The sequence below is a fragment of the Lathamus discolor genome, chromosome 5, assembly GCF_037157495.1.
Source record: "Lathamus discolor isolate bLatDis1 chromosome 5, bLatDis1.hap1, whole genome shotgun sequence".
NCBI classification, from domain to species: domain Eukaryota; kingdom Metazoa; phylum Chordata; class Aves; order Psittaciformes; family Psittacidae; genus Lathamus; species Lathamus discolor.
The window spans coordinates 114,234,843-114,262,065 of NC_088888.1; the positions used below are offsets into that span (position 1 = coordinate 114,234,843).

The window sequence follows — 27,223 nt, forward strand, 5'->3', positions numbered from 1 at the left end:
ACGTTTCTGTCATAAATCTGTGTTTTAAAAGCTTAGCACTGGATACTGTTTATTTGTACTGGGATTTATATATATCCAATTCCATAGGTATGTCAAAATAATATTTAAAAAAAGATAGTCTACTTTAAGTCAGAGTAACTGTTCATTATCAGTATCTAGACTAAGCATACTTACATATGCACATACTTCTGTGTTTGCCAAGGGAAAATGAGTTGCCTATGCCTCACATCACCCTCTTCAATAGGAGTTATCTTAGGATTGCAACAGCTGGCTTGTCTCTGTGAATTTCAGCTCCAGTGTTTCAGCAGTTAGCACCATTTGTGCTTTTTTACACAAAGTATATCTTAATGGGCACTTTTAAAAAATGAATTTGATATATGCTGACTGCTTGTTTTGAAGGGTAGAAGGATGATGACAGAAGGCTTCCCTTCCAGTTTTATGAATTTATGCACTTTATCAGCTGTTTTGCCCTGTATTGGTGCTGCTGGACTTAAAAATTGTATGAAACTACTTGTCATACCTATCATTTCGTGGCTTAATCACTCAGCCACATTACTGTCATGTCCTTGTCCACTCAGGCTCTGACCTAGACACTAGTTTTAGTGTTTTACTACTCAGGGTAGAGAGTATGACACCAGAAATGGAATCTGCATCTGCACACAGCAAAACCAAACAACACAGTAAGGTCACAAGCACAGTTCACAACTTAGTATGCAAAACCACAACCAGGGAAATACGAAGTCAAAGCACAGTATTTTTAGAATGCCCTGAATTAGGGTTTGATCCTGTTTGCAGGAGTTTTTATATGAAAAATACTGCACATTATTTGATTTCTGATGGAGTCTGGCCCTTGGGTCAAAGCAAAGTGGCCAAAGTAAAGCATTCTGGTACTACCAGGCAGAGAAAAGACATCTGTAGATGGGATTTTATCAAGTTGCTTGATGGAGGTTGTGCCCTCATTGCTTATTGTTTGCGAGAGGCTTATTTACAGGTCTGCATCCAAGGAAATACTTCTCTCTGCTTTATTTCTTGTCTTCGTTGAGCTGAAATAGTGTATTACTATTGGGTTTGGTTCTTGTAGTTTAAGTAGACTAAGTTTTAGGTTGTTTGATAGCTGGAATTGATTAAGAAAAGGTGCAGGCTTGAACTCTCTGAGAATATTGTGCAGTTATGAACATAATTCCTGCTTATTCCTGCTCTTACGCAGGGTGTTAGCGTCTGAATGTTTTGGTGCCTGCCTGCTAGCAGCCCACCTCTGTGCCAGTGATGCTGAGGCACAGCTGAGATCAGCAAGGCTACTGAAAATTTGATACTCATTAGTGCTGTGAGGGAAGATGGAGCTCTATGCTGACCTTATCTCATACAGGAAAGCTTTAATTTTTTTTTACAGGATTTTGGTGCATCGGAGACCATTAGGGAAGGCTCCAAAGCAGATGCAGTGTCCTGGTTTATTATATTACAACTGGAGCGGAAAGTTTTTCTGACTGGGTGTATTAAAATATTGTATGGTCACTTGCAGTTCAGAAAGCATTCTGTAAGCATTGTCTTTTTTTCTGTACTTGAATTGTTTTGCTCTGAGGCGATCTAATGACATTAGATCAAAAGCACTTGGAATACTTCTTGAAATGCAGAAAAGTACTGGCATTTGAAACAAAAGAAAATGAAACAATTTCCTCACACCACAGTACAAAATAGTGCCTAGGTAGGACTCGAACTGTTGGCACAAATAACTTGTTTATTACTCAATAATAGGCACAATGTTTAGCAACTCTGAAAAAACTCCCATCAAAAGGTGGAGGCGTTGTACAAACATGAACTTAGCACATGCCCTTATGTAGGGGGAATAGTCCCATAGAGTCAAACTTAGGTAAAAGGAAGTTAAATAATGTGTTGTATTCAGTGTTTTGTCCAAGTTTGGTGTGCACAGAAAACCTCTGCTATACCTTTGACCAGAACCTGAGTGTCCCAGCATGTTCAATTACCTGTCTTCGTTGGCATCATAGGAAATAGTTGTGGGAGCGGAAATGCTGATCTTTAAACTAGACAACAGAGCGTGAATATTAGAACTTTAGAGTTTAAGGGAAAAGATTCCAAAAATGCTTCTTCAAATCTTTGGCAGAATATTTGGAGCTCACTTTTCCTGCACACACTAATGGTGTGTTCATCATGTTTGCTGAACACAAAAATACAAATGTTTTTATTAACATCTATGTATCAGCATGTTTATTGCTCCTGGAAGAGTATTTGACACATGACAGATTCCTACTCAAGGTACAGGTTCCAAATACTTGAAATTATTAGGCTATTTAAAAAAAAAAAAACAAACACCAGAACATTTAGATGTTGGAAACGGCAGTGGTATCCAGGGTTTAGGGGCACTTCATAGAAGTGCAATTCTGTTTGCTGTTGAAACATCATAGCCCGAATCCAACATCTTACCATTACCCAAGTAGTGGTGGAAGATGTTTCTTGCCTGAGGGAAAGCTGACCTCCCACATATTATTTTGTGTGTGTTTGTATGTTTTCTTTATTTATAACAGCAGTGTTTGTGATAATAAAAGGGAAACAGTGAATTTTTAGCACTTGGCAATCTTGAGTATGTCTTATTTAAGAACAGACAAGTTAGTACATCTAAGTGAATTGCAAAAGGCCTTCTTTTAAAGGAGATGTATGGTCTTCTAACAGCTTAATACTATTGCTAGATTTTTCTGGAATCATATCCACAACTAATTACCCCTAATAGTCCTGACACCACAAAAATCAGACTCCTTCTAGTTAGCTCCTTTGTTCAGAGATGTATGTTGTACAAGATAATTCTGTGTAAAAGCTTCATGTAAAACTAGGCAGAAAATTACAGAAGCATCTTCTGATCTGGTGGTATCTAGCATCATGCCTGGTGTCCTCAGGATACAGCGGGTACTCCAGGGTAGAGATGTGAGTTGTTATTAACTTCTAAGAACTCAGTGATCAGTGAACATAGAATCATAGAATGGTTTGGGTTGGAAGGAATCTTAAAGATCATCCACTTCCACTCCCCTGCCATGAGCAGGGACACCTTCCACTAGACCAGGTTGCTCAAATCCCCCTCCAACATGGCCTTGAACTGTGCCAGGAATGCAGCAGCCACAGCTTCTCTGGACAACCTGTGCCAGTGGCTCACCACTCTCACAGTAAAGGATTTCTGCCTTATATCTAACCTGAACTTCCCCTTGTTTTAGTTTGAACCTGTTACCCCTTGTCCTATCACTACAGTCCCTGATGAAGAGTCCCTCTCCAGCATCTTTGTAGGCCCCCTTCAGATACTGGATGGCTGCTATGAGGTCTCCATGCAGCTTCTCTTCTCCAGGCCGAATAGACCTAATTTTTTTAGCTTGTATTCATAAGGGAGGTGCTCCAGCCAGAATGTGAGATTCATCAATAAACATTAACTTTACTAGACATGAAAATGGTAGAACTAGAGTTTGAAGCAAAGACCAGATCTCATTGTGCAAATGACATAAAAATTTACTGCCCAGACAATTATGCATGATACTGGTCAGAAAGGCAAGTGATGATACCAAATACAGACAGTATTTCACTTTTGCTTTTGCCTTGAAATGATTGTTCTTAACCCCACTACTGCAGGTCTTGCCTTTATCCTCTTTCCTCCCCAAAGATATTGCTTCATTTGGTGTCCATTTAACATCCCTTAACAAATTTCAGATGTGAGAAGAGTTCAAAGGAGGCTGTTTCTGCCTGCCCCGAATTTGAGGGATTTAGCCTACATGAGGTTGGATGAGTTCGTGGGTGCTAGTGATTTAGAGTCTTTCCCCTTTCATATTAATTCTGCACTGGGGACGCATCCACTTCTTTAGCTGCTGTAAGATCATCCCAGCTGCTGCCATCTCTTCATCCATTTCCAGCATAACCTCTCTCTCTGCATTGTGCACAAAATCGTAGAGGGGTTGATGTGGGAGAGGATCTCTGGAGGTCATCTGGTTCAAACCTGGCTCAAGCAGGGCCACTCTAGAGCCAATTGTCTGGGACCTTGTCCAGACAACTTCTGAATTTCTGCAGTGTTCATCTGATCTTTTTCAAATGTTTGCCTTCTAGTGCTTTCCTGAGCAGTCAGTTAACTGTATTAGCAAATGCTTTCCAAGCTCTTTAATGCCTTCCCTTTGAGGAGGCCCTTTCGGTCACTTGGAGATTCCCATGTCATCTGTATTGGTGAGGAAGGGGCAATTGATGACTGCATCCCTTTGTAGCTCCAAAAACCAGGACAATAGAACAAGCACAAGTGCGTATTGTGAAGAAAATTTAGTGTTTCAGTATTCCACACAAGCTGCAAGCATTTTTATTGGCTGCTTATGTAAGTAAGAATTCCCAGGGCTGGCCCTTAATAAAATGGGTCCCCTTTGGAAATTGAGTCACCTAACCCAACTGTCTCAGATGCCTTGTTCCTAGAGGTATCTGGTTCTCTACCTTGATTGTAGAATCATAGAATAGTCAGGGTTGGAAAGGACCTCAAGATCATCCAGTTCCAACCCCCCTGCCATGGGCAGGGGCACCTCACACTAAACCATCCCACACAAGGCTTCATCCAACCTGGCCTTGAACACCGCCAGGGATGGAGCACTCACAACCTCCCTGGGCAACCGATTCCAGTGTCCCACCACCCTAACAGGAAAGAATTTCCTCCTTATATCCAATCTAAACTTCCCCTGTTTAAGTTTTAACCCGTTGTTTAAGAGCTTAGATAGGTTAGACTTGGCTAATCAGTTGTTAGGCATTTAAAGTTGGTGAGAATAATTGTCCCTTAATATTTACAGGCTCGTGTGTATATGGCCCAAAGAATAGACACGTGATTGGATAGGAAAAAATGGGAAGAGGCTGCAAAAGCTCTTTCTCCCTTCAACATGCAGGCATGATTGTACATGAATAGGAGACAACAATGTAGAGCAGGAGCATTAATGAAGAAATTTCAGCAGAATGGAGGTTCCCTGTTTCACTACCTATTTTGTGTAAGCTGGTACAAGAAGGGGTGTGTAACATGCGATAACCTATCCATGAGTAGTCACAGAAGAGACCAGCAGAAGGGACAAATTCTTACTATCTATTAGGACCCAAATAACTGTATGGAAGTGTTTAAGACTTGCACTTTTGAGTAGGTTTTTGCTTACACATGGTTTCCTTGGGCTACCAAAGGGATAAATTCTTTCTTAGTTTGGCATTGTTTGTTTTGCTTGTGTGGTTTTCCTGTAGCAGTTGTCAGTGTTAATAATGTACTGGGGTTTGTTTCTTTGCAACTTTGTTTGATTCCCTCCTTCTGCTTGCAAGTGGCTTTATGAATGTAAATTGGTGGAGGGTGGTGTCATGTCATTCCCGTGGTTGGTGCCAGCAGGAGACCATTCTAGACACTGAGAATATAGATGAAACCAAGGCCTTCGTTGATCTATATGTTGTTTTCTACCCTTCCGAGTGAAGTATTTTGTGCCTGTTTTCTAGCAACAAGACAGTTGAACTGCTTTCAAAAATAATTAGGTGCTGTTCTACAGTCCTATTACCCCTAAGAAAGATGCTTCCTTCAGAATTTGAGGTTTTAAAGCAGGTAAGTCAATAATTTACCCACATGTTCCTTTAGTGGGAATTACAGGAGTTACTCCTGCAGGTTTGACAGCGGAGCTGAACTCCTTCCAGCCTCAGCCCCTCACTTCTCACCTTTTCCCATTTCCAAGCCTGTGCAGCAAGAAGCCGGAGTGTTATCTCGATAAAGACACATCATCACATGCAAGTCCTTCTGCAGAGCTCATGGCTCATATATATATGCACGGTATATATTGCTACACAGGGAACTGGTCCAGGTTGTGTTCTGAGACAAGGACCAGCGGAAAGGCACTGCTTTCTCTGACGGTTAAGCAACCAAATGCTGTCCAGGAGCAGTGAATATTATCCTGTCCTATGTTATGAATTTGTTACATGGTGCTAAGCTAGTCTCTTGAACCAGATTTTGGACTGTGGTGGGTTTTTTAAGTTCACAGCTTGATACAACCATCATGAATTACCAGAGGTATTGGCTTGATGAAAGTGCCATGCAGCTGAAAGAATGCTGTTTCATGGCACATAAAGTATCATAAAGCAAGCAGTTCTCTGCCAGGTCTTAGGTGGCTCAGGCTGAGGACTCAAAACCAGCACCTTCTAATAATTTGAAGTTGGATTCTTTGTGGACCTCACTTTTTCTTCAGTTAAATGGACTGCTACCTCACAAGGAAGTCTGGAAGATTGAATGTTTTATCTTCTAGATTAGAATATCCAGAAGATGAACACTGTAGGAAAGCCCTTTGAGATAAATAATACTGTGTTCCTGTCAGGATCCAGGTAATATGCAGTATATGAGGCATGAGAACAAACAACTAATAGTTCAGAAGAATAGGAGTGCTGGGTAGTGCTGTTCAGTGAGGTTGTTTCTTGAACGCTCTCCATGAGGAAGAACTGGAGGGGAAGAAGTATACTTCAAGATTGTATCATAATACAAATATAAAAAGGGTACTAATTAATAGTGAATATGTAACCATAATTTTGTAATAACCCCAATTTTTAACACTTGATTTGGCAACTTTTAGTGCTGCTACTTAAGTGTTTGACTGTTTCTTCTTTAGATCTTTATTAATAGTGGGGAAGCAGACAACAGGTCTGCAGGGCTGTCCTAGAAAAATCTTTTTCATTGCAAATTAATAGGCATAATTTGCAGTATGATAAATGCTTAGCTCCTGCCATTTTCATAATTGATCTTTAAAGTGTTTCTGTGTTACTGGTGCAATGTAGCTGCTACTGTAATGGATGCAAACATGGTCACTGCCTGGAGTAGTTTTGTGTTGCACCAGTTAGCACTTCTTCAGAATGTCTGTGCAAATAAGGTTTGGTGATTTAACCAGTGTTATGACCTTCAAAACCTCACTTTACATATTTTTATCTCTAACTTGCATTTATAAATTACAATACCCAGATTTGTTGTCATAAAATATTACTTCACTTCTTGAGGAAAAAATATGGCCTTTAGATATATAATGGCAGTATTTTTATATGCTTTATTTCATGTTGGAAGCTTAAAACTGTGCACCATTCTTTAAGAAGAAAAGCCAACAGGCATAGAGTGTATTGTGTGACAAAGTAAAGGGAAATATTATGTGCCATTAAAGTGCCAGCACCATCTTACGTAGGCAGACTAACAAAAATAACTTTGTTCATATTTATTCAAAAAAATGACACTAATATGAGAATTTCTTTAATGTTTCACATTTAAATATATGGGGTGAGCTGTGTAAACCTTTCAGATCATTTGAATTAAGTGCCCAACAATGTGTCTTGCAAGGTCAAGGGTGGTTAAATAAGACACATATCTTGATCCAGGAACCATTTTAAGGCTGCTGAGGTCAGAGGAGAGATTGCTTTTGGATGGTGGGAATACCCACGCTGCCTTTTCTGGGCTGTAGCTTCCTACGCTAGGAGATGAATCGAATACTTGAAGTCCCAGGGAGAGTGATAGCGGGGGATCTCCAGAGGGAGAGGAGGAAGTGTGAGCTGAGCTATACATTGCCTCTGGTACAAGTATCTTGTTGCACCCACTTCTATGGGATCCAGAGAGAACTGGTCTCCTCATGGAGGTTCCAGAGTTATTTAGCTGAAATATGTCCTTTGAATCCTTAAGGTGCAGAAATGAAAGGAAGAAGTTAGGATCTGCCAGGAACATTAAAGTTTCTGGAGCGCTGCAGTTCCTAAATGTCAATGCTTTCATGGCACTGTTTAGTTTCTCTCGCAGAGGACAAGCTGGATTAGGTACAAACACTCCTGGTCAGGCGAGGCGGCTGTGGCCTGCTGGAGCTGTTGAGAAACAGCCGCATTAAGTTAGCTCAGAGTGAGATCTGGGCTAGCTTTGGGGATACATAATCTGAAAATCCGTGTCCCTGGTGAGGGTCTTTTATTTTATTTCCTTTAAGTTATTTACCTTCACTCCTACAGCGGAAGGAGGCTGTGAGGAGGCAGGCAGACAGTGCGGGGCTGTGGGCTTCTGGCACAGGTACTGGAGGATAACCACCTTCCTGCCATTCGTGTTAACCTTTTCAAAGGACGTGGAGGGCTTTGATTCGCATGCTTGGCTTCACAGACTATTACTGTTTAGTTCAAGCTTTGCTCTTTAAAAGGTAGAAGAAAGAAGGAACACTTCTCCTCTCATGAGACCTTTTTTTAAACTACCATCAAAACAAAAATCCTCAAAACCTTCACAACAAAAACCTGATAAAACCTGTCCTTTTTCTCTAGAGTTTTTACACCTTATTATCAAGCTCCTTAACAAGAGCCATACAAGCAGAGTACTGGACAGCTTTCAAATTGAAAACTTTATTCTTTCCAGTGTTCACTTGCATCTAATGAGGAGCTAAGCACAATTTGAATAAATTGATGTTATTGTAGGGTTTAACTTCCAGCTATTGCATGGAGCTTTATTGTGGGGCTGGTTTAGATAGTTAAAGTCTTGGGTGCACTCTCTGCTGTCTGCAGCCCTCAGTGAAGCTCTCTGTGAAGGAAGGAGACTAACAATAGCCTGTTTCTCTACTTGCCTGAAGGGTGGGTTTGGTTCATCATGGTTGGCAAGCACCTCAAATTGGAAATAAGCGTGCATGAATAAATATTCCTTTGCTTCTGTCATGATGAGTTATGGAGATATTACAAAAATAATTATCTTCCCTTCATAAATCAGTCTGATAGTTAACTTTGGTTTGCTTACTAATTCACTGTTCCTGCTAATCTTTCTTTGGTTTGGGTCAGATTCTTAAGCGTAGGAATAAATCATAGGTCTGAGCCAGAATGCTTTTATGCTGCTTTGTTGTTGTTGCTGGGGAAGAAAAATGAGTCTCAAACCAAAATAGTTGGCTTCTGTGAGCACATCTACAGTACGGTGATGGCCCTATAATGAGGTGTTCGTATTAGCTGTTCTACCCTGCTTTGTAAAAGTGTTTTTGGGCAGAATTCTGCCTCATTTGTTTAAAACAGTAATCACCATTAGTTTTAGATGGGCTGGTTAATTAAATAGATTTGTGAAGCTAAATTTACTGAAAAGTAAAAACCATGAGAAACAAGGAAGCCGTATATGCCAGAAGGCATGTGGTATAGTCAAATAGCCCTAAGGCACGTGGAATAGTCAAATATTATATATGTATGATGTACGCGTACTCACTAGCAAATACAGGTTAAGTGCAAATCCTTTTAAGGAGAAAGAATCAAGCCAGTTGGAAGGAAATTGTTGTATTCCTGAGTTGCTGGAAGAAATATGTTGTCAATTCATATTGCAACACAGCTATGAGGACTAGAAGCTGCATAATAAACCAAGTACTTCTAAGATAGTGCTGGCACACTAGCTGCATGTTCTACAACAGCATTTTTTAGCCATGTTCAACAGCGTGCTTGCTATCGCTCCTCCATTTGTTGAATTCAGGATGACCTTTGCATGAATAAAGTCAAATAGGATTAAGGCAGGAATTTTCAACAATGGGAAAGAGCAACAGATGTAGCCGACTTTGAACGTGGGAGGATTGTTGATGCACAGTTGCCTAAAGGGAGTGTCTGTGGTGACAAAAAATGGAGGGAAAACCACAGTAATTTCCTAAAAAATCAACGGAATAAAAGAAAAGAAAATAAATAGCAAACAATCCAGAGGAACTGAGTGATCCCAGTTTTCATTGAAGTCAAGCTGCATACATGTTTTTTGACTTGCTGCCTCTTTTTAGGCAGGTTTTTCCCCACTCTTTCAGAAGAACTGTCTGTTCTCTGTGACTGCCACTGTATGAGCTATCTGAGGGGTTTGTGTGATGTAAAATATTTTAGATTCACATTTTTTGTGAGTTGTTCGAAAGTCCTTGAATGGAATATAGGGGAAAGGTGATGCTGTTTCTCTGGCGAACTAGTCCTGTGAATACAAAATCCAGATCCTGCTAATATTTATCCTATGCAGAGGCGTATAGGTGAATCTCAAATGTGTGTAGTGCAAGCACTCTATATACAAGCTGTGACAGAAAAGAGAAGAAAAAGGTTGAAAACATATTTAAAGCAAGAACATTTTTTTGACGTATCTTTAGTAGTTTTATACTTCATGTACCTGAATTTGTTTTCATCTTAATAAAGAAGAAATGCATTTTTCTTGGGAGATTTAGAGAAACATTTTTGTACTTCATAGAAAAGTATTCGGTTACCTCTTTAAAATACAACCAGTTCTTTGAAACTCAATTAGTTTCCTTATTGAAAAGAGCTGTTTTGCAATTTAGTAGATAGATGGGTTAATCCCTAAATGATACTTCATAGTTCTTAATAATGAATAATGCACAGATTTTAAAAATAGTTCATATGTATAATTCAAATAAATCAGTTTTGAAAAGCATGCATGGAAAAAGATTTTAAAGTGTGAATGAAATCCTATGCAGTAGCACAGTGAAAGGGCTTTAAAGGAGCTAGCTAGAAACTGAAGTAATTAAGGAAATCATGTAAATGTTATGAAAAAATATTGGTGAGGTTACTATATTAGAAGTTCAACTGTAATATTTAGAGCTTGATTAAACACACGCTGTTTAAATGCCTGCATTACAGTTTAAAGAGAGCTATATTGTTGAGAGGGCAGTCTCTCTCGGTAGAAAAATCATTTGGATTCAGAGGATGTAGCAAGGTGAAACATCTTCTAATGCAGCTTATCCCGCCTCTTCCTATACTCCTTTAGAGCAGAACTTGATGAGGCGAGCTGTGGGTTACCCACTGGTTGATGACACTGTACGCTTCATTGTTGTAACACATCTTCCATCCCCAGAAAAGGAGTCTTTCAACAGATACGAGCAAAAAGGAAAGTTGGCATCTAGAACTGAATATTTTGAAGAATGCAGCTCTAGGTGCTGGAGGCTTCATTAGTATTTTGTTACCTTAGTGAAGATGCTGTGATGTTTAATTTTTGGGACAAGTAACAACTTTATATACATGCCTTGGCATCTTTAGCACCAAGAGCACATAACTGCCATTTGAGTGTGTTCTGCCTACTGTCATTGTAAGAAAGTAGCCTTTATTTCCCTGTGCAGTCACTGTAGGGACAGACGAAGCTCACCAATGTGTAAATAACTACTGGCATTTATTGTGCATGCACAGTTGTGTGAAAGGCTGTCATATTCACAACAGCAAAAGCTTAGAAATATGTTTTGATGATGACTATTATACATCTGGCTTTTTGTAGTTTATGAGACTTAAGGCAGAGTCCACTGAAGGCCACAAGAATCTGAAGTCCTTTAGTTGCTCCTTAGGTTCCTGGGCAGTGAAATCTTTTCATCCAGCATTCCATGATTATGAACTGAGGCAGGTTAAAACAGTTTCTAGTTCCTTAGTTGTCTTTAGAATCCTTAAAGGGCGATCCACAAGTAAGAGCACAGTCACTTTTTCTTTGGTGTGCCAGCCCAAATCTCCATTCTCCCTCTCTTCATCAACACTCCAGAGACGAGGAGCTGTAATCTTGCAAGAAGACTTGCAAGGGTAATGTTTCCTGGCTTCCTTCAGGGCAAATAGATCCTTAAAATCCAATTCAGCCAATCAGGCTTTAAAAGTATCCTAAAATGTTACACCATTTGAAATACTTATAAATAAAATAGTGTTATATTTTTGTATTCTTCATTTTTGTTCTAATTAGCTGCCTTGTATTTTATCCTGGAGTGCAATTAAAGTAATTTTTCACTTACAAAACAGATAGAATGTGTTCCTGTTATTTTAAGTGACCTTAGTTGTTTTTTACATATATTTAGAGACACACACAATGTATCTGTGTATTTTATTTGTGTGATTATATAGTTATATACAAACATATCTTACTATATTTATTACATAGAAAGGTATATATGTTATATGTATACCTTTATAACAAATATACTTCTATTACATGCACACAAACTTTCTAAAAAGTGAATTAAAATAGTAATTTGATACAGATGGTTTAGCAGAGCATGATTAAAGTGTTTAGTCCTAGAATCTGTTTAATTACTCAACCATATTCAATAACAGTGTAACCTGTTTTCATAAAGTTGCCAAAGGGCTCTCAAGAACTCCATGAAAAGATTTCGTTTTATCACTTTAAAGTAATGCTGAAGAATTGATGCATTTCTAAAGTGCCCATATGGCACTCTGTACTATTGGTAAGTAGTTTGTCATGGTTTTCATTGGCAGCAATGACTCAGTAACATCATGTGACTTCATCCTTTGTTTTGAGGCATGGGTGTGTAGACCAAAACCCAGTCAATAGGCTTACGTATAAAACTGTAGAAAGCCAAATATTGTTTCAATGCTGAAATTCTTGTAACTGTAATGACAACCCGTCTATTGTGCTTAAAATGATAATGGAATATTACCATTCTTATTTTAAAAAAGGGGGAGGAAATGCTTTTGGGGGGTCTCCAGAGAAAGAGCTTTCTCTGCAAATGCATTTAACTGTTCATACATTTATTTCTAGCAACAATATCAGGGTTTTACAAAAAGCACATTTTGATTTTTGCCTACTAAAACTACAGTTTATGTCAGCACAATATTTATCTTTTATATTTACAACTTTGCAATTTATCTTTTTATATTTACATATTTATTATTTACTCTTGTTGTCAAATCTCAAACCAAAATGTGACATAGGTATGAGTAATAGGGAATAACCAGAAGAGACTTCCAGTGAGAGCTTCCAAGTTTCTGAAGTGTTCTTCCATTTCTCATCTTCTTGGGCATACGATTAGTTGATTTAAAAACACAATCTGTCTTGTTTTGCAAGTATTTAAAGAGTCTGAGAACTCATACAATGTGCAAGACGTTAAGTAGTTTGCTTCAGAGTAGTTTCATCTTTTTAGGAAGAATGTTTCCTTCTTGTTTTGGAAGAAACATTTGTTGAGTAAAACTGGAGTAAAAGGCAGGCCTCGTTTCTGTTTTGTGCTTTTCGAGTTAGAGGATTCTTTTAAAAACTGGTTGGTAGGTTTGGCTATGAGTTGTGGGTTTAGATTCTGTGAGAATGTACCTTTTGACCTCTTTTTGTAGTGAAGTTAGTTACAAGAGTATTGCTCATGTCTGATTTAGGATGTAAGAGATCTCTGGAGTTTTCCGTAATGTGTGGGCAGTGATAGCACCCCCTAAGGCCAGTGTCAAGCATCCAGGTCAGACTTCTCTGAAGAGTCTTCTAAACAACATGTCTACCAGCTGCAGAAGAGGTCTTGGAGGCTGATCTTGCCTACCTAGACTCCTCTTTTGATAGTCCAGGGCCCTCCTCTTACCCTCTACAGCCTTACAGAGACTGAGAAGCTATGAAACAGTAGCAGCAACACTGCCAAGGTTTTATAAATAGGAGATAATAAAAATCATTGTAAAATGTCTTTTGAGTATTTAAGTTAATAAAAAACCCCAAACTTACATGAATATAACTCATTGATAAAATACGCTATGACTAAAGGAGCATGCACACTATGTATTTATCAACTCCTCATTCTGCCACTAGAGAATGAAAATCTATTTGCGTAGTCTTAGAATTTTACTGTGACTGTGAGCAAAACTGCCCTTTGAACTTTTGTCTTGTGCGGCTTTAAAGGTCATTTAGTCAAGTGATGTCACTGTACTTGTTTCCTAGTCATGTCCTGGGTCATGTTCTGCTGCAAAGTGTTGCCTAGCAGTCGGCAAACCCTAAGATGACAGATCCTGCACCATTAAGCAATTTTTAGAAGCTCATCTAACTTGGAACCAATACTCAAAACAATCTTTGTAGATTCCACGGGAAGCTTATTTACAGTGGTATCAACAAGGTATAAATGGTATCAACAAAGTATAAAATTGGCTTTTATGCATTTATCAAAGTTTAGAAATTACAGCTAGTTTTCTGTGTCACCAGAGCTCTCCCTTACATACACTTTCTCTTCTCTTTATTCTCGCCATTTCAAAGGTTGTCATAATCATTTAATCTCTCATTATGCAATTAGATATGTTGCTACACATTTATTAGCAAAGTTACTGTCAGACTAGTAGTAAGGCTCTAATTTACACTTCCCAAAGCATGGAAATTCCTGTGTAGGAATAAAGGCTCCCTTCTTTTCCCTCCTCCACCTATCCCGAGGTGCTTGTGCAGTGAAAAGTATTGCAGGAGACGGAGATGTGTGAATGATAAGTGCTCTACACGTTACAACACCTGAACGTGATCAGACTTGTTAAAAATGATGTATGAGGTTTGAGCCTGAGTTTTCTGTATTTGTGCTGGCTGAAATTTTTCCTCCCTTAGCTCCTTGGGGTTCTCCGATATCTCTCTTTTCATCCCCCAGCCGAAGGGAGCGTGATCTCTGCCTTCCCCTACAGCCCCTTCTAATAGCACTTGTACTGCTGGTTGGAAGAGTGAAGTCTTCTTGTGCAGTCTTTCCATCTAGGTGTTTCCTAGTCTATCCTGCAGATGAATATTTGGAATCATGAACAGCTCACACCAGAAGCATGTTAATCATTGCATCATCTTGGAACCAGTTGAGAGCCTTTCTTTCAGGAGTGCTTAATTTTATTTAAGCCAACCATGTAAATTAAGTACAGAAGCCACTTAAAATGTAACACTTCCTTCCATTTATAACCTATCAGCTCAAAGGCGTAATGTCTCTTAAGGATTTTAATCCATCGGACAGTGATGTTGTCTGTCTTGTCACTGTGGAGTCAGTGACAGTCAATGCATGGATTAATGATTTAAATAGTGTTGAAAGACCAGTGAATCATAAATCCGTATCTCTGATACTGCCTTGGAAATACCAACTCTAAACAATCAGAAGCCCCTGCAGAGTTGTCTCTTCAGGAAAACCTATTGGGCTGTCATCTGTATACAATACTCATGACTATTACGTGTATTACATATAGAATAGTACATGCTAAAAACCTTTTCAGGTTCCTTGTGTTGCCATATAGTAGCAGTACTGTTTTTTTCTCTCTCAGCATCTTGGGATATTTTCTCTTTTTACAATCTGCAGAATTTGTTCCTTGAAAACAGAATCATCAGTTTGTCTCAAAGCTGAGATAATATTACGATACTGGCCGTGTACTGTTTTTCTCAAAATGTTTCATTATTTAGGTATCTGACGATATATTTTTACCTTGGGGGTTTTTAACCAGGAAAAAAAGCTGCTGAACAAATTCTGTTTTTCCAAATGTTAAACTTATTTTTTAAATGTTTGATGCAAATAAATAGTGTATCCAGTAAAAAGAAAGCTATCTCTGTGAACAACATGCTCATATTTAATTCAAAATGTTATGAAGTAGGTCCTGGGGATCATTCAGGGTTTTACATGTGTAAAAAAAACCAAACACAAGAACTGACTGCTGTGTGTTGCTGTAACACCCCTAGAACATGGCTAACGCCCAATTACTGCATGCTTAGACTTGGATGGTAATTACAATTGAGCTGTAAAATATTTTGACAGTTTCCAACTGTTGTGTGGTTATTAGCCAGGCATCATAAGGGAACGAAGTACAGTGATTTGATTAGTTCTATATCACGATCTGCTTAAATAAGGACTTTGAAAATAAACATGTAGCGTAAAATGTTAATCAAAAGCAGTATTTAATTACTAGAGCTTTTTTTGACTTCTGCAGGAGACAATTCCTCTTTCGTGAAGATTTTGCTTTCTTAAATGAGACTTGCCATACCTTTATGCTTCAGCTTTTCATTTACAAGCTTTTACTTGTTGAGTGCTAAAAGCATAACCACACCAAATTTAATTTGTAGCATGAAAATTATGTGTGTGCTTTTCAAGAGGATAGATTTGCCGGTGTTGAAGCTAGACAAGCTTGTGTTAATTACATATTATAAAACAAAAAGGATATTTTCATTTAACATGCATTTCTCCTTTTAGCTACACAAGTCCCAGCAATTAACAAATTTGGGTAATGTAAGAATTCCTGGAAAAATATACGTTAAGCCAAGTGGCACTTGAATTGCTCTTACTTTTACACGTATTTTTATTTTGAAATGAAAGTAATAAAGCGAAAATATTCAAACTGCATGCAAATTAAGCTCCAGATTGTGCCAGTCTTACGTTCATTAAGCTATTGAATCTTTGAGTAGTGCCTGTTATTCCATAGGGGCTATTCACGTAATAAGGTACTATTCAATCAGGTAAAGATAGCAATCTGCCTTCACACCGCTTAAATAATGCTTATTCCTTAGGGCAACTAAAATAAGTCTGCCATTCCCTAATTTTTCACTTGCTTAATTTACTTAATAGTACTTCTTGGATTTCTACGTTGTTTATAAATGGTATCTGTGAGTGAAATATTGCCGATAAAGAAGAATTTTTCATTAATTACCTTGGTTTTTCTTTTAAAAAAAGAGAGAAAAGGAAAGAAAGAAAAAGACAAAGAAAACCCCTGAAGTAGTTGTTGTTTCCCAGTTCGCTCTGCTTGTGACATCTCTGCTGTGACTGAACGCTGAATCCAGCTATTTTGGTTACCGGTGTTGCTTACATCTCACTGCTTGCCCCGGTACCTAATTTTACCCATCTGTAATCAGGTGGTTTCTTTTCTGACTGTTGTCCTGGGTTTGACCAGAACTCTCACCTTGCAGATGAAATAACCTTTCTTAATGTATCCTGCATGTTTCAAGTGGCTTTTTGACTTTCTGTGGAGATGTGCTGAATGGAGAGACCCTTCCTCTCTGCTGGTGTTCTTGAGAAGCGGATGGAGTGGTTATACTTCTTGGCAGTCCTGGGGTAACAGTTGGACTTGGTGATCTTAAAGGTCTTTTCTCTAACCTCGCTGATTCTGTGACAGCCAGTCTCCTGAAAACTAAAAGAGAAAATATATACTCTGTACAATTATTCATTTGAAGAGATGTGTTGGTAGTTATTGAACTTTCTCTGTATTCAGATAGCTGTTTGTCAGGAAAAAGTCAAAAATACGCTGTGCTTTGTGAGGGAATCTGATTAGCACAAGAGAATCAGTGTGTGAGTTGCTTATGGAACAAACAATGTAAGGACACCACCGCAGGCTCAATTTTTAAATGGGGACTTTGTGGGGGTTGGTTTGTTTGGGGGGTTTTGGTTGCAGTTTTTTTGGTGAGAACTGAGGGGCCAGTGTGAGGTGTTGCTTGGTGGGAAGTGGGGGGTTTCCAGCTTGCTTCCCCTGCTGTCAGACGGTGGAGGGGAGCTTTGCCAGGCTCCTCCTTATTGGTGGCAGCAGTTTGTGCCAGCTGTGTCCTTTCCCTGTAGGACTTGAAGTTAAGAAACATGGAGAAGGCAGGTCTGAAACACATCTCAAAAGATCACCTGATTCCTAATCTTTCTTTAGGCTCATCTTCCTTATAATCTGCATCAAGGAAAACTGAACATAAAATTTCTACTGCGGCTGTTTTGATGCTGGCTGGAGTGGGAGAGGCAGTACATGTCTTGCAAGCTTTTTTCCTGTCTGTACATCTCAGTATGATGTTTGTCTTTTTCACAACAACCTGATGTTGTTGACTTATGTTCGGCTTGAATAGACTGTTTCCCCCACATCCTTTTGTGAAGAACTGTTACCTAACCAGTTCTTCCTCATCCTGCATTTATGTAAATGATTGCTCCTTCCTATGTTGCACTTGTACCTATTGAATTTCACCCTGGTTTCTTCAGAACTTTTTTCATATGATCAGTGTTCTTCTAGTGCATTTGGTGTCCATCCCAGATTCATGATCTTGAGAGACAAGGAAAAGAACTTAACTGCAATCATAATTTTATCTGCTACTTCTCCCTTCCCTTGCCTGCTTACCTCTTATAGAAGGAACTTGGACTGTTTGTTATGACTTGTTGATAACAGATTAATGTTTGTTGCTTGTCTCATTTTAACTTTCACGTTCTAAGAAGCAACTTAATTATTTGTCTCACCTCTTTTTTGTTATCTTGTCTGCATTCTTCCTCTTTGTCTTTTTTTTATGCTTTTAAGGACTGGAAAGGAATGTAGATTTTGCCTGCTCCTCTAATATCTCATCTATTGTCAAGTTTTCAAACTGACTGTTAATTTCAGGTGTTGTTTCATATTGGTTCTTCCAGTACCCTATGATTACATTAGATGTGTTCAGCTGATCTGAAAGCATCTGGCTTATCTAAGCTGTTTTCACACCTGGCTGAAATCTGACCTTTTTTGTGTCTGATACTAGTAATGCTAGTCTCCAGCTTGCATCTGACTTGCCAGAATAAAGGCAGATGAAGAAAAAAGAAACACATTAAGCATTTCAGATGTCTCCCCATCATCTGTGGGTAGCTTCTTCTTTACCACTAAGTAGAGAAGCAATATTTGTATTAATCACCACTGTTGTGGTTGTTTGTGTAGTTGGTGCAGCTGATGCAGTAGTTTAGCAGGGCTAAAACTAGTATGTTTATTTTATTTGCATCCTCAGTTAAGAGGTGTATTCTGGCCTTCAGTGGCACCGCATCAGGTCCTGTGTCATCAATGCTAGGCTTAAAAATACTGAGTGCTCTAAGCCCCTCCACACACAGAAATTATTTTCCTTTCTTAGTGCAATACCAGCACAAATCTGGCACCTGCGTTGTGTTCTCAAGTATTTAAAGTATTTAAAACAAAGATTTCCCATTTCAGCAAAGACCACCTCTTCCGTAAATTTGCCTATGGCTGCGCATTAATATAGATGATGCAGTAGATTTACAAAATAGGTATCTATCAAGTTCTGTGGTGCAATATCACCTTAATGATAGATCATCAGAAGCTTGCCTGAAAAAACAACGTCTGTTGAAATGTTCAGAAGAGTGGGAGAATAACTCGAGTCTGTTTAATGGCTAATGTCAAAAGCAATTCCTGCAAGAAAGTTCACTGTGTTTAGAAAGAATTGGCAGCGACTCTCATTTTTAGTTTGCCTTGTGCTTTCTCTTAGAAGAGATTCTTGTGACCTTTTCTGACAAGCTCTAACACTTCCATTGTTTGCTGCAGGCCTTTGAAATGTGGCAGAGATAGCCTTGGGCCCAGGGAGGTGCGTTTTGCTAGTTCAGTTCACTTTTAACAAAGTTAAAAGCTTTGAAAATTGCTATTCCTCATCTGTGGTTTAAGTTGCTTAATTCTGGCAACCTGCCCAAAACCCTGAACGTTCCCATCATGGCAGAAAGCCAGGGATTGTGAACCAGCAGCATCCTGGTAGCTCATCTGGGCTTCCAGCACAGATTATACAGGAGCAGAGACTTCAGCCCATGTGGCACTGGGGCAGCTGGAGAAAGGAAGGTGGACACAAGGAAATTGCTCCTCTTCTGAGAGCAGAAAAATGAGGCCCCATCCCTGCGTGTGACCTGTTCATACTGTTACATTACAAATACATGCAATCATCAGAGAATGAGCTCAGCGTTCAATTCCACTTAATGGTATGAATTATATACCTTTTCCTGTTTTTTATAATTGAAAACATGTTGTTCAAGACAAAGATTATGCGACCTTGGGGAAGAGAAGGTAGACGAGCCTCAGCCAATCCTTTTATAATAGTTGAATCTGAGAAGGAGCTCACTATGACTTTTTTCATGACTATACTGACCATCAGGTGAAATTATTTGCACTAAGTAGCCAATTCATTATGTTGTCTCAGATTTGTTTCTTCCTTACAAGCTAATTAACATAGTTTCTCCTTGCCATTAGCTAATCAATGGAGGGCTTCTCAACCTGGTGAAGTAGCTACCCTCGCTCCTGTGCAGGACTGTTATTCTCTTTTAAGAACATCCACAGGGGAAGGTAGTCATCTTGAAATAAGCAGTCTGTCTGGTTCTTAATTGATTCCCAGGAGCAGACAAGGCTCCATGTCCTGTTGCCCAAGTGAGGAAATTGTCCCGTAGTTGGCATGTTGTGGCTTGTGGTTCTGAAGGTTGAGTTCAGTTCCGAAATACTTGGGGGTTTTTATCCTTTTAATCCCCAACAACAAAAACCAAACTGAAACCCTAAAAGACTATGGTAAGAAAAAGTTACTTAATTTCTAGACAAAGTAAAAGCTGAAAAGAGGCTACCAGGTAATTACAAAAATTATGAAATGAAGTACTTAGCAGTTCTGAATTGCAAGGTTTAAGGTAGCTGCTGTTACTGTAACCTCTCCCACCTTTGTGCGCTGTGTGCCTGCAGGTTGTGTACTTGTACACATTGCAATTGTATGACTACATACCATGATTTTCTGCTGGACCACTTCCTCAGTGCTTGGAGCAAAAGTAACCAGACCCTGTAATAGAAGAGGCAGCTGTCTGCTGGGCTGCCATTTTATGTTTTCGTAGGAATTGGATGGTGTTTAATACTGCATGATCTCTTTGTTGTGTCGGGAGAATGCTACAGAGCCTGGGCAGAGCTCACAACACAGAACTGGTGTGTGACACTGAGCAAACTGCAATGTTTGAGCCTATGAATGATGTGTTCCTGTGTCGGGGATGGCCAGGTCTTAGGCTTCATCTTAACTTGTCTAAGTCTAAGAGTTGGTTTTTGGTTATTCTGAGTGCTGTCACCTGCCCCTCAAGTCAGGAGGAGTGCTTTGGTGGGATGCTGTGGATGCGTACATCAAATTCACAGTAGGTATTGTCCTTGAGTTCTTGTGATAGTCTGTTCACTTTACTGACTCAATCAAGATACTCTATTCAGACTGTTTCCTTCTTTGTAAAATACCAGTTGTGAGTCTCTTGTGTCAACATATTCATTCACCCATCACAGGGTGCCCTAATACCGTGTGAAGACTATCATGCCAGAGATCAGAAGCAAGTTGAAATGCTGTGTTCGATGCAGCATTTGCATCATACTGCTTAAATGAAGCTGAGTTCCTTACACTGTATGTTAATGGTAATAAATAAGAAGCAACAACTTTTTGCCTTGAGCTGTGAGATTGGAGTATGAGAAGAAATGGGAAGTGATGATCAGAATAAAAAATCCCATTGTCGTGTTTGTTTGTGGGGTCGGACAAGTAAAAGTGACGTGGATGAAACTAACTCAAGCATGAGGTACTTGCTAAACCTTAAACGCTGGGACCAGAAGTGACAGGATGTTGAAAGACAGGCATTGTGTATATGATTCAGCTATGTACAGCACAAACTGTATAAGTTTAGGTGTGAGTCAATGAGGGAGACTGGCAAACAATAGGAAGCTGTGGCTGTTTAAGAGAGGGAATACCGTAATATGGTCTTGATTGCAGGTGTTATCTTCATCAGCTCTCCCTTGGGTCCGAAGTATTCAGTATATTAAACACAGCATCATACAGTGAGATGTGGGACCACATTGTCTGTCCTCCTGCAGCTAACAAAGCGAAAACATATTGAAAGCACTACCTCCCCCCCGCCCCAGTTATTTTCAGAATCAAATCAGGGTGGCTTAAACCTTGCAAGAAATTTTCCTGTTCCACAGTAGCACAAGCGAATGAGTGCCTTTTGCAAATGGGCATGATTTGGAAAACTGTTGAGGAGAGCAGAATATCCAGGTGGCTTTGATTGCTTGCTTTTTTCTTCCAGATTGAGAGGCTCTGTTGTTCTTCTTCTCTAGAAAGTTGTATTTGTTCCATATCCTGCTACATTAGGTAGCATGTACATACTCTAGATGCTTTCCTTTCTTTTCTCAGGCAGTTTGGAAAAGCTCTTTCCAGCCTCATGGCCACCATACAAAATATGTAACAGGCAACTGAAAACGTGAAATATTTCAGAATGAAATCATTTCACCTACTTGAGCAACAACTAACTTGAGGCATGTCCCAGGGATTTCACTTTCCTCCTCTCCTTGCCAGATTCAAACATGAGAGCATCATGTCAGCTCAGGCAGATGTCTAAATGTTAAGGTTATGCTTGAACATGGACTGGTTTGTGCTGAAATTTTAAACCTGTAAAATGATAAGCAATTAAATGCTTATGCCTAAGGCTGTTAAGATAAAAGTTTGTATTTTGTTGCATATCCACATTAGCTGTAGGCAAAACTGGAGGAGAGAGGAGGGCAGAGTTTTAAGATGTCTGATGCTGGAGAAACCCGGACATTATCTACATACTTGTTGCTAATCATATGTAGGAAACAAATTCTGTGAATCTGTAACACGTACGAGACAGGACTAGAGACATTTTGTGTAATCATATGCCATGCAAGTAGGGAGCAACAAAATTAAAGAGTGTACTCCAAAACTGCTAAGTTTGTGTATCGGGATAACAGGATGGCCAAACTCCTAACATTTCTTTCTGGGAAATGTATATTTTATAATACATGCAAGTGCACTTTCCTTACCAGAAGCAGAGAGTAGTGCCTCTTACATTTTGTTGTGTCACTGAAGCTGTCATAATGTTAATAGTGACCTGCTACTTCAAAAATACTTAACTACCCAAAGTAAAGAACATCTCAGCACAGCTGGGTCGTAAGGATGTTTTCTCCATCTTTGGAATAACACAGAAAGCAGTTTTAGTCTATCTTTGCAGACTTGATTGCCATATTCTATTTTGGTCCTGATCCCAGTTAAAAATCAGATTTTGACTTATGCCTTGCCTTTTCCACAGCCCAGGATAAACAAAATTGAATGCACATTGGACATGTACAGACTTTGACAAAGGCATAAATTTTACCAAGTGAGCCGTATTCAATTTAGGATACTCCTGGGCTGAGCAATTCCTATGAGTAAAGCCTTGTGGTGGTGGGTTTTTTTTAAATATTCTAGATCTTAATGATGTAATATTATCTATTTGACTGACATGTATTAGGGTGTCTTGTTTCTACTGCATTTTTATACCATTTTCAGATGCTCAGTTCAGCTGTTTCCCAAACTTTTCCTGCATCCAGCCACAAGCTACACATTTTGGCTCACCTGGTTGTGTGTTCCTTCACTTACTTTTATCTTGCATGTTAGTGGTTTCATAATGTTCAGTGAGCCTAGATAGCATTATAGTTTTGATAGGGGTAAGGGAAAATCCCTTTTTTTTTGCCAGTCAAATAAGTAAGAGACCATTGCCTGTACTTGCTTCCTGAGAAACAAAGCTTGTTTATGGACTGCTTCTAGGTTTCCCCTGTTCTGACTTTAAGCTCTATCTCAATCTCAGTGGCTTCTCCTCCTGCAGTTCATTACCATTCGTAGGTTGTCCTCTCCTTTCCTCTTTGGCAAGTTGTGTCCATTAATATAAAACTCAAGCCACACAAGTCTTCAGTCAAGATTCCCACAGCTGTTACATACTTCTTTTTTCTTAACTCCTCTCAGCATCTTTCTCTTCCATCTGTCAACACTGCCTCTGCTCTCTTCAAATCCTGTACCCTATGCAACCTGTCAACAAGCTCTTGCGAGTTGCTCAGACTGAGCCCCTACGATCTTCCTTCTGGGTGCTCCCCAGGTCTCATACAAGGGCTTGATTCACAGCTCCATGTTCACATCATCAGTTCCTGTCTTGATTTTCTTCTCCTCAGTGTTAGCCTCTGTGTGTCAGATGCAGCTCAACCATCACTTCGTGAACATCAATGCGCTTGGTGCCACATTTGAGAGCAGCATAATAATTCTTAAGTTTTTTTTTAAACTTACAGATGCAGCCTAATATTTAAAGCTATTGTCCTCTTGTTATCATAGAGTAATGGTCTGATGGAATAATCTTCCAAGAGGAAAATTGTTATACACTATTAAATGTATTGACTAAGTTTCCAGAACATGTAAATAAGAAGAGTAAAGTAAAGAGACTTCAGCACTTCTGTTGACTGTGAAACAAGATGGTGCTGACTCCAGCTGATAAATCCACCCACATGATGCTGCCTCTAGATCTGAGCTACCATGTGAGGGACCAGCTCTGGAACCTCTGCACTTGCCATACAGTTAACCCACAGCTGGATAAAAATCAGTTGATGAGATTTAGTCATCTGTTGATCAGCGAGCAGATCTGGCAATCTGTTGTGGATATCTCATGCTTTTTAGTGGCATTTCCAAATGAGTTCTCAGGGACTTTGGCTTTTTAACTCAAAAAGCCAAGTCATGACTGCCATGTGGTGTAGAAGAATTGTGTAGTCAGTGCTTAAAGAATTATGTAAGGAAAAGATAATTAAATTTTCTTTTCAGATGCTGAGTTCCCACCAATCTTTTTGTGGAAACACATGCTCGAAATAGGCACTTGGTAGTAATTGGGTTTGCTCTGAACCTGTAACCAATACCTACAGGTATGGAAAGAAAATGTTTTTCATAACGATGGTTCACAAAAAAAATAAAAACTAACATAAAAAAATCAAAACTAACTTGACATCCGAAGGGATGTCAGGTGCTCATGCACATTTCTGCATTACTCATACATTTCCAGTGTGTCTTGAGTTAAATGCTTTTATCATACATTAAATAATGAAAGCTTTGACTCAGGTGGTGAATAAAAGCATATTATCATGATATTAATTCCACCTTTCTCCAGAAAACTTGGAAAAGACTAAGTCTGGAATGAAAGCAGTATATAATTTCTGCTTTATCAGTTAGAGAAAACTGTGTAAGTACGTTATGCACATCAAAAATCTTGCATATTCTGCATACTTACAGAAAATCTACAGTGAATGGAAGGGCAAACATAGAAAAATCTCCAACTGAAGAGTAGATTTTCAAGGGATTATAATCTGGATTTTAAAAAAATGTTATTTGTAAATAGAATGCAAAATTCTGCTAAATGTATTGATTTAATAGGCTTGGGTGTCCTTTTGTAATACTTAGTTTTAAAATAAAAGTTACATCTTCAGTTTTTTAGATGTGCAATTAAGGATTTGAATGATAGTATTGGCTATGGCCATTTCAGGGTTAATCAGAAGGTATTTAGGTGCTGACTGGAACATTTAACAGTTCTATAGAGACTTTCAGCAACAAGTATTAAGACTTCATAGTCATCATTTAATACATCAGGTAAGTGGTGCTCTATGGTTTGAAGATGTAGCTCTGTGTTTTAAAAAATTACTGAAGTACCTTTTTTCCACATCTTGATGGTGCTGTTTTAATTATTTTCTCCCAGCACTGTTATTTCCATACATATAATTTGGATAGCAAATATATTATAAGTAAAGTAGTACCTTAAATTTGAGGTCACTGGTTACTTACTGGGTTTTGCTTAAAGTTGTAAACAAAACAGAAGAAACACCCAATGTTAGTTACATCACCCTGAATCTGGAGTAACTGTCTGACTGCTCCTAAAGCAGTATTTATTTCTCTGATTAAAATCTAATGCATGGTGGAGAAAGTTTGTTTATTGCTGCTTTTTGTTCCCTATTTTATATATCCCTGTTAAGATGTTAATTCAGTGTATTCAGAGCTATTGTCTCATCATTAACAGATTTGTTCATGCTGATTTGAATTGCTGACAGGATGAAAAAATAGAAAAAAAAAGGCAAAACACTTTTTAACTAGTTATTTCATACAAATGATCTGGTAAAAAGAAATCTCAGCAAGGCAGACATTTTGCACTTTCTAAATGAGCTGGCAGTGCTTCTATCTGATGATGAGGGAGGTGTGTTTATAAAACAGCTTCTTAGGGCTGAGTGTCAAGGTAAATGAAAAATTACTTTCCTGGTTCTATACATTTTCTTCCCCGGAAGCAGTGAAAACATAAATCAGTTGGTAGCTAGCAGCTAATTGCTTTACACTGACATACTTTAGTCAAGCGGGGGCATTGTTGGTCTTTCACAAATAGGTAATATGACCAAAAGGATTTACTTGTTCAACTTAAGTGGCTCTGATATAGTAAATTGCTTGCTCTATTTTTATCTTAATTTGGGAAGTCTTTAGCTATAAGGTGCATTAAAAAAGCATGTTTGTTTTGTATGTATGCTTTTAATTATATTGCATTGAAAAAATAAGTGGGCTCAGTTCTTTCCCTGTAACTCAGACTTTGGGTTTATGTCAGTCAAATTCTGTTTAATTACATGTAAGAAGTTTTTTAAATGACAGTATTTTTCTGGTGAAATGAGTGTATTTCTTGAAAACATCAGCTGCAATTAGTGTGTTTTCTGCTGAGTTTGACAAATGTTTTATTCCATTCGAATTCTTGGCTTGTGCTAACAAAAATGTAGCTAAAGGAATCAAAATACCCTATTGGGAAATGGTCGTTGTTAGATAATGATACTTGTTAGAAAATGCCCTCTGGTAAGGATTTATGGCCGAAATTCCTTTTCCATGTAGAAAACCTAAAGCCTGGAAGAGGAAGCTCTTTGGGTATGGTTGGAAGTGGTCAATTAGAAACACCATGCCACAATTACCTTTATGCAATCGTGTCCTTAAACAGGAAGAGCACAGCCAAAAACTTCATGCTGGAGCCTATAAGAGACGAATGATGAATATATTAATCACATGTCACAGGCACAGAGACTTTGATCCCCACACCTCAATGGTAGATGGCAACTCATGGTAAACTCTGCTAAGCCTGGCTTTTGATCCAGGCGCAGTGTTATCTTCATTAAATGCGAAAGGGCGTGTGGGGATGCTTTTCCATGGCTGCATTTTGGGAAATCTGTTCAAGGGTGTGTATCCCAGGCTGTGCAGGACTATGCCTTAAGTATTTAAGCGCAGTGTTTCCACGGGTACAATTCTTGGCCTGTTCTCCTGTGTAGATCTGGAATCCTGTGTATCTACATCCTTTGGAGACAAGCGCCAAGGGCGACAACTGGAGGTAATAACTTGCGATTTGTGTCTTTTGCAAGTTACAGTCATTGTAAACTGACAGCTGTGAAGGACCTAAACTCACATCAAAGGATACAGATCATCTAGTTAGGTCAATTAATGTTAATTCTCGTCTTCCATTAAATTCTTTTATCTTCTTTTCTTTTTTCTTTTCTCCCTTTTTTTTTTTTTTTCCAGCCAAGCCCAATACCAAGTCCTGTGTTGGGGAGAAAGCCAAATGCAAGTCAGTCACTGCTTGTGTGGTGCAAAGAAGTTACAAAAAACTATAGGGGAGTGAAAATCACCAATTTTACTACATCGTGGAGAAATGGTTTATCCTTTTGTGCAATATTACATCACTTTAGACCAGACCTAATGTAAGTTGTGTACTTTTTGCCTGCATAAGCTAACTGTCATAGAAATATATAGCATTTAAGTTTACGTAAAAATAAAATCGCTGTTGGTTTCAGGTGTTGAACTGTTTTCACCCTTTTCTTTCAAGCAGGGGACCATCCTTTCTAAGAAAACAGATTTATAATGCTCAAACTTTATGACTCCTCGTTCTGTCTTGTGGCGTAAACAATTGTTTCTTCCCTCTCTGTGATTTGTTTCTCTTCTTCTTAATCT

At 38.8% G+C, this 27,223-nt stretch overlaps 1 protein-coding gene across 9 annotated transcripts in view; it reads left to right on the forward strand.

Moving 5' to 3' along the window:
* Window positions 1–27,223, forward strand: part of EHBP1 (EH domain binding protein 1) — a 229,754-nt gene that overhangs the window by 120,947 nt on the left and 81,584 nt on the right. For all 9 annotated transcript variants that reach the window (XM_065682216.1, XM_065682213.1, XM_065682214.1 and 6 more), the window contains one exon: window positions 26,795–26,973. In XM_065682216.1, coding sequence (XP_065538288.1) covers window positions 26,795–26,973 — 179 coding nt within the window. The remainder of the gene's footprint in view (window positions 1–26,794; window positions 26,974–27,223) is intronic.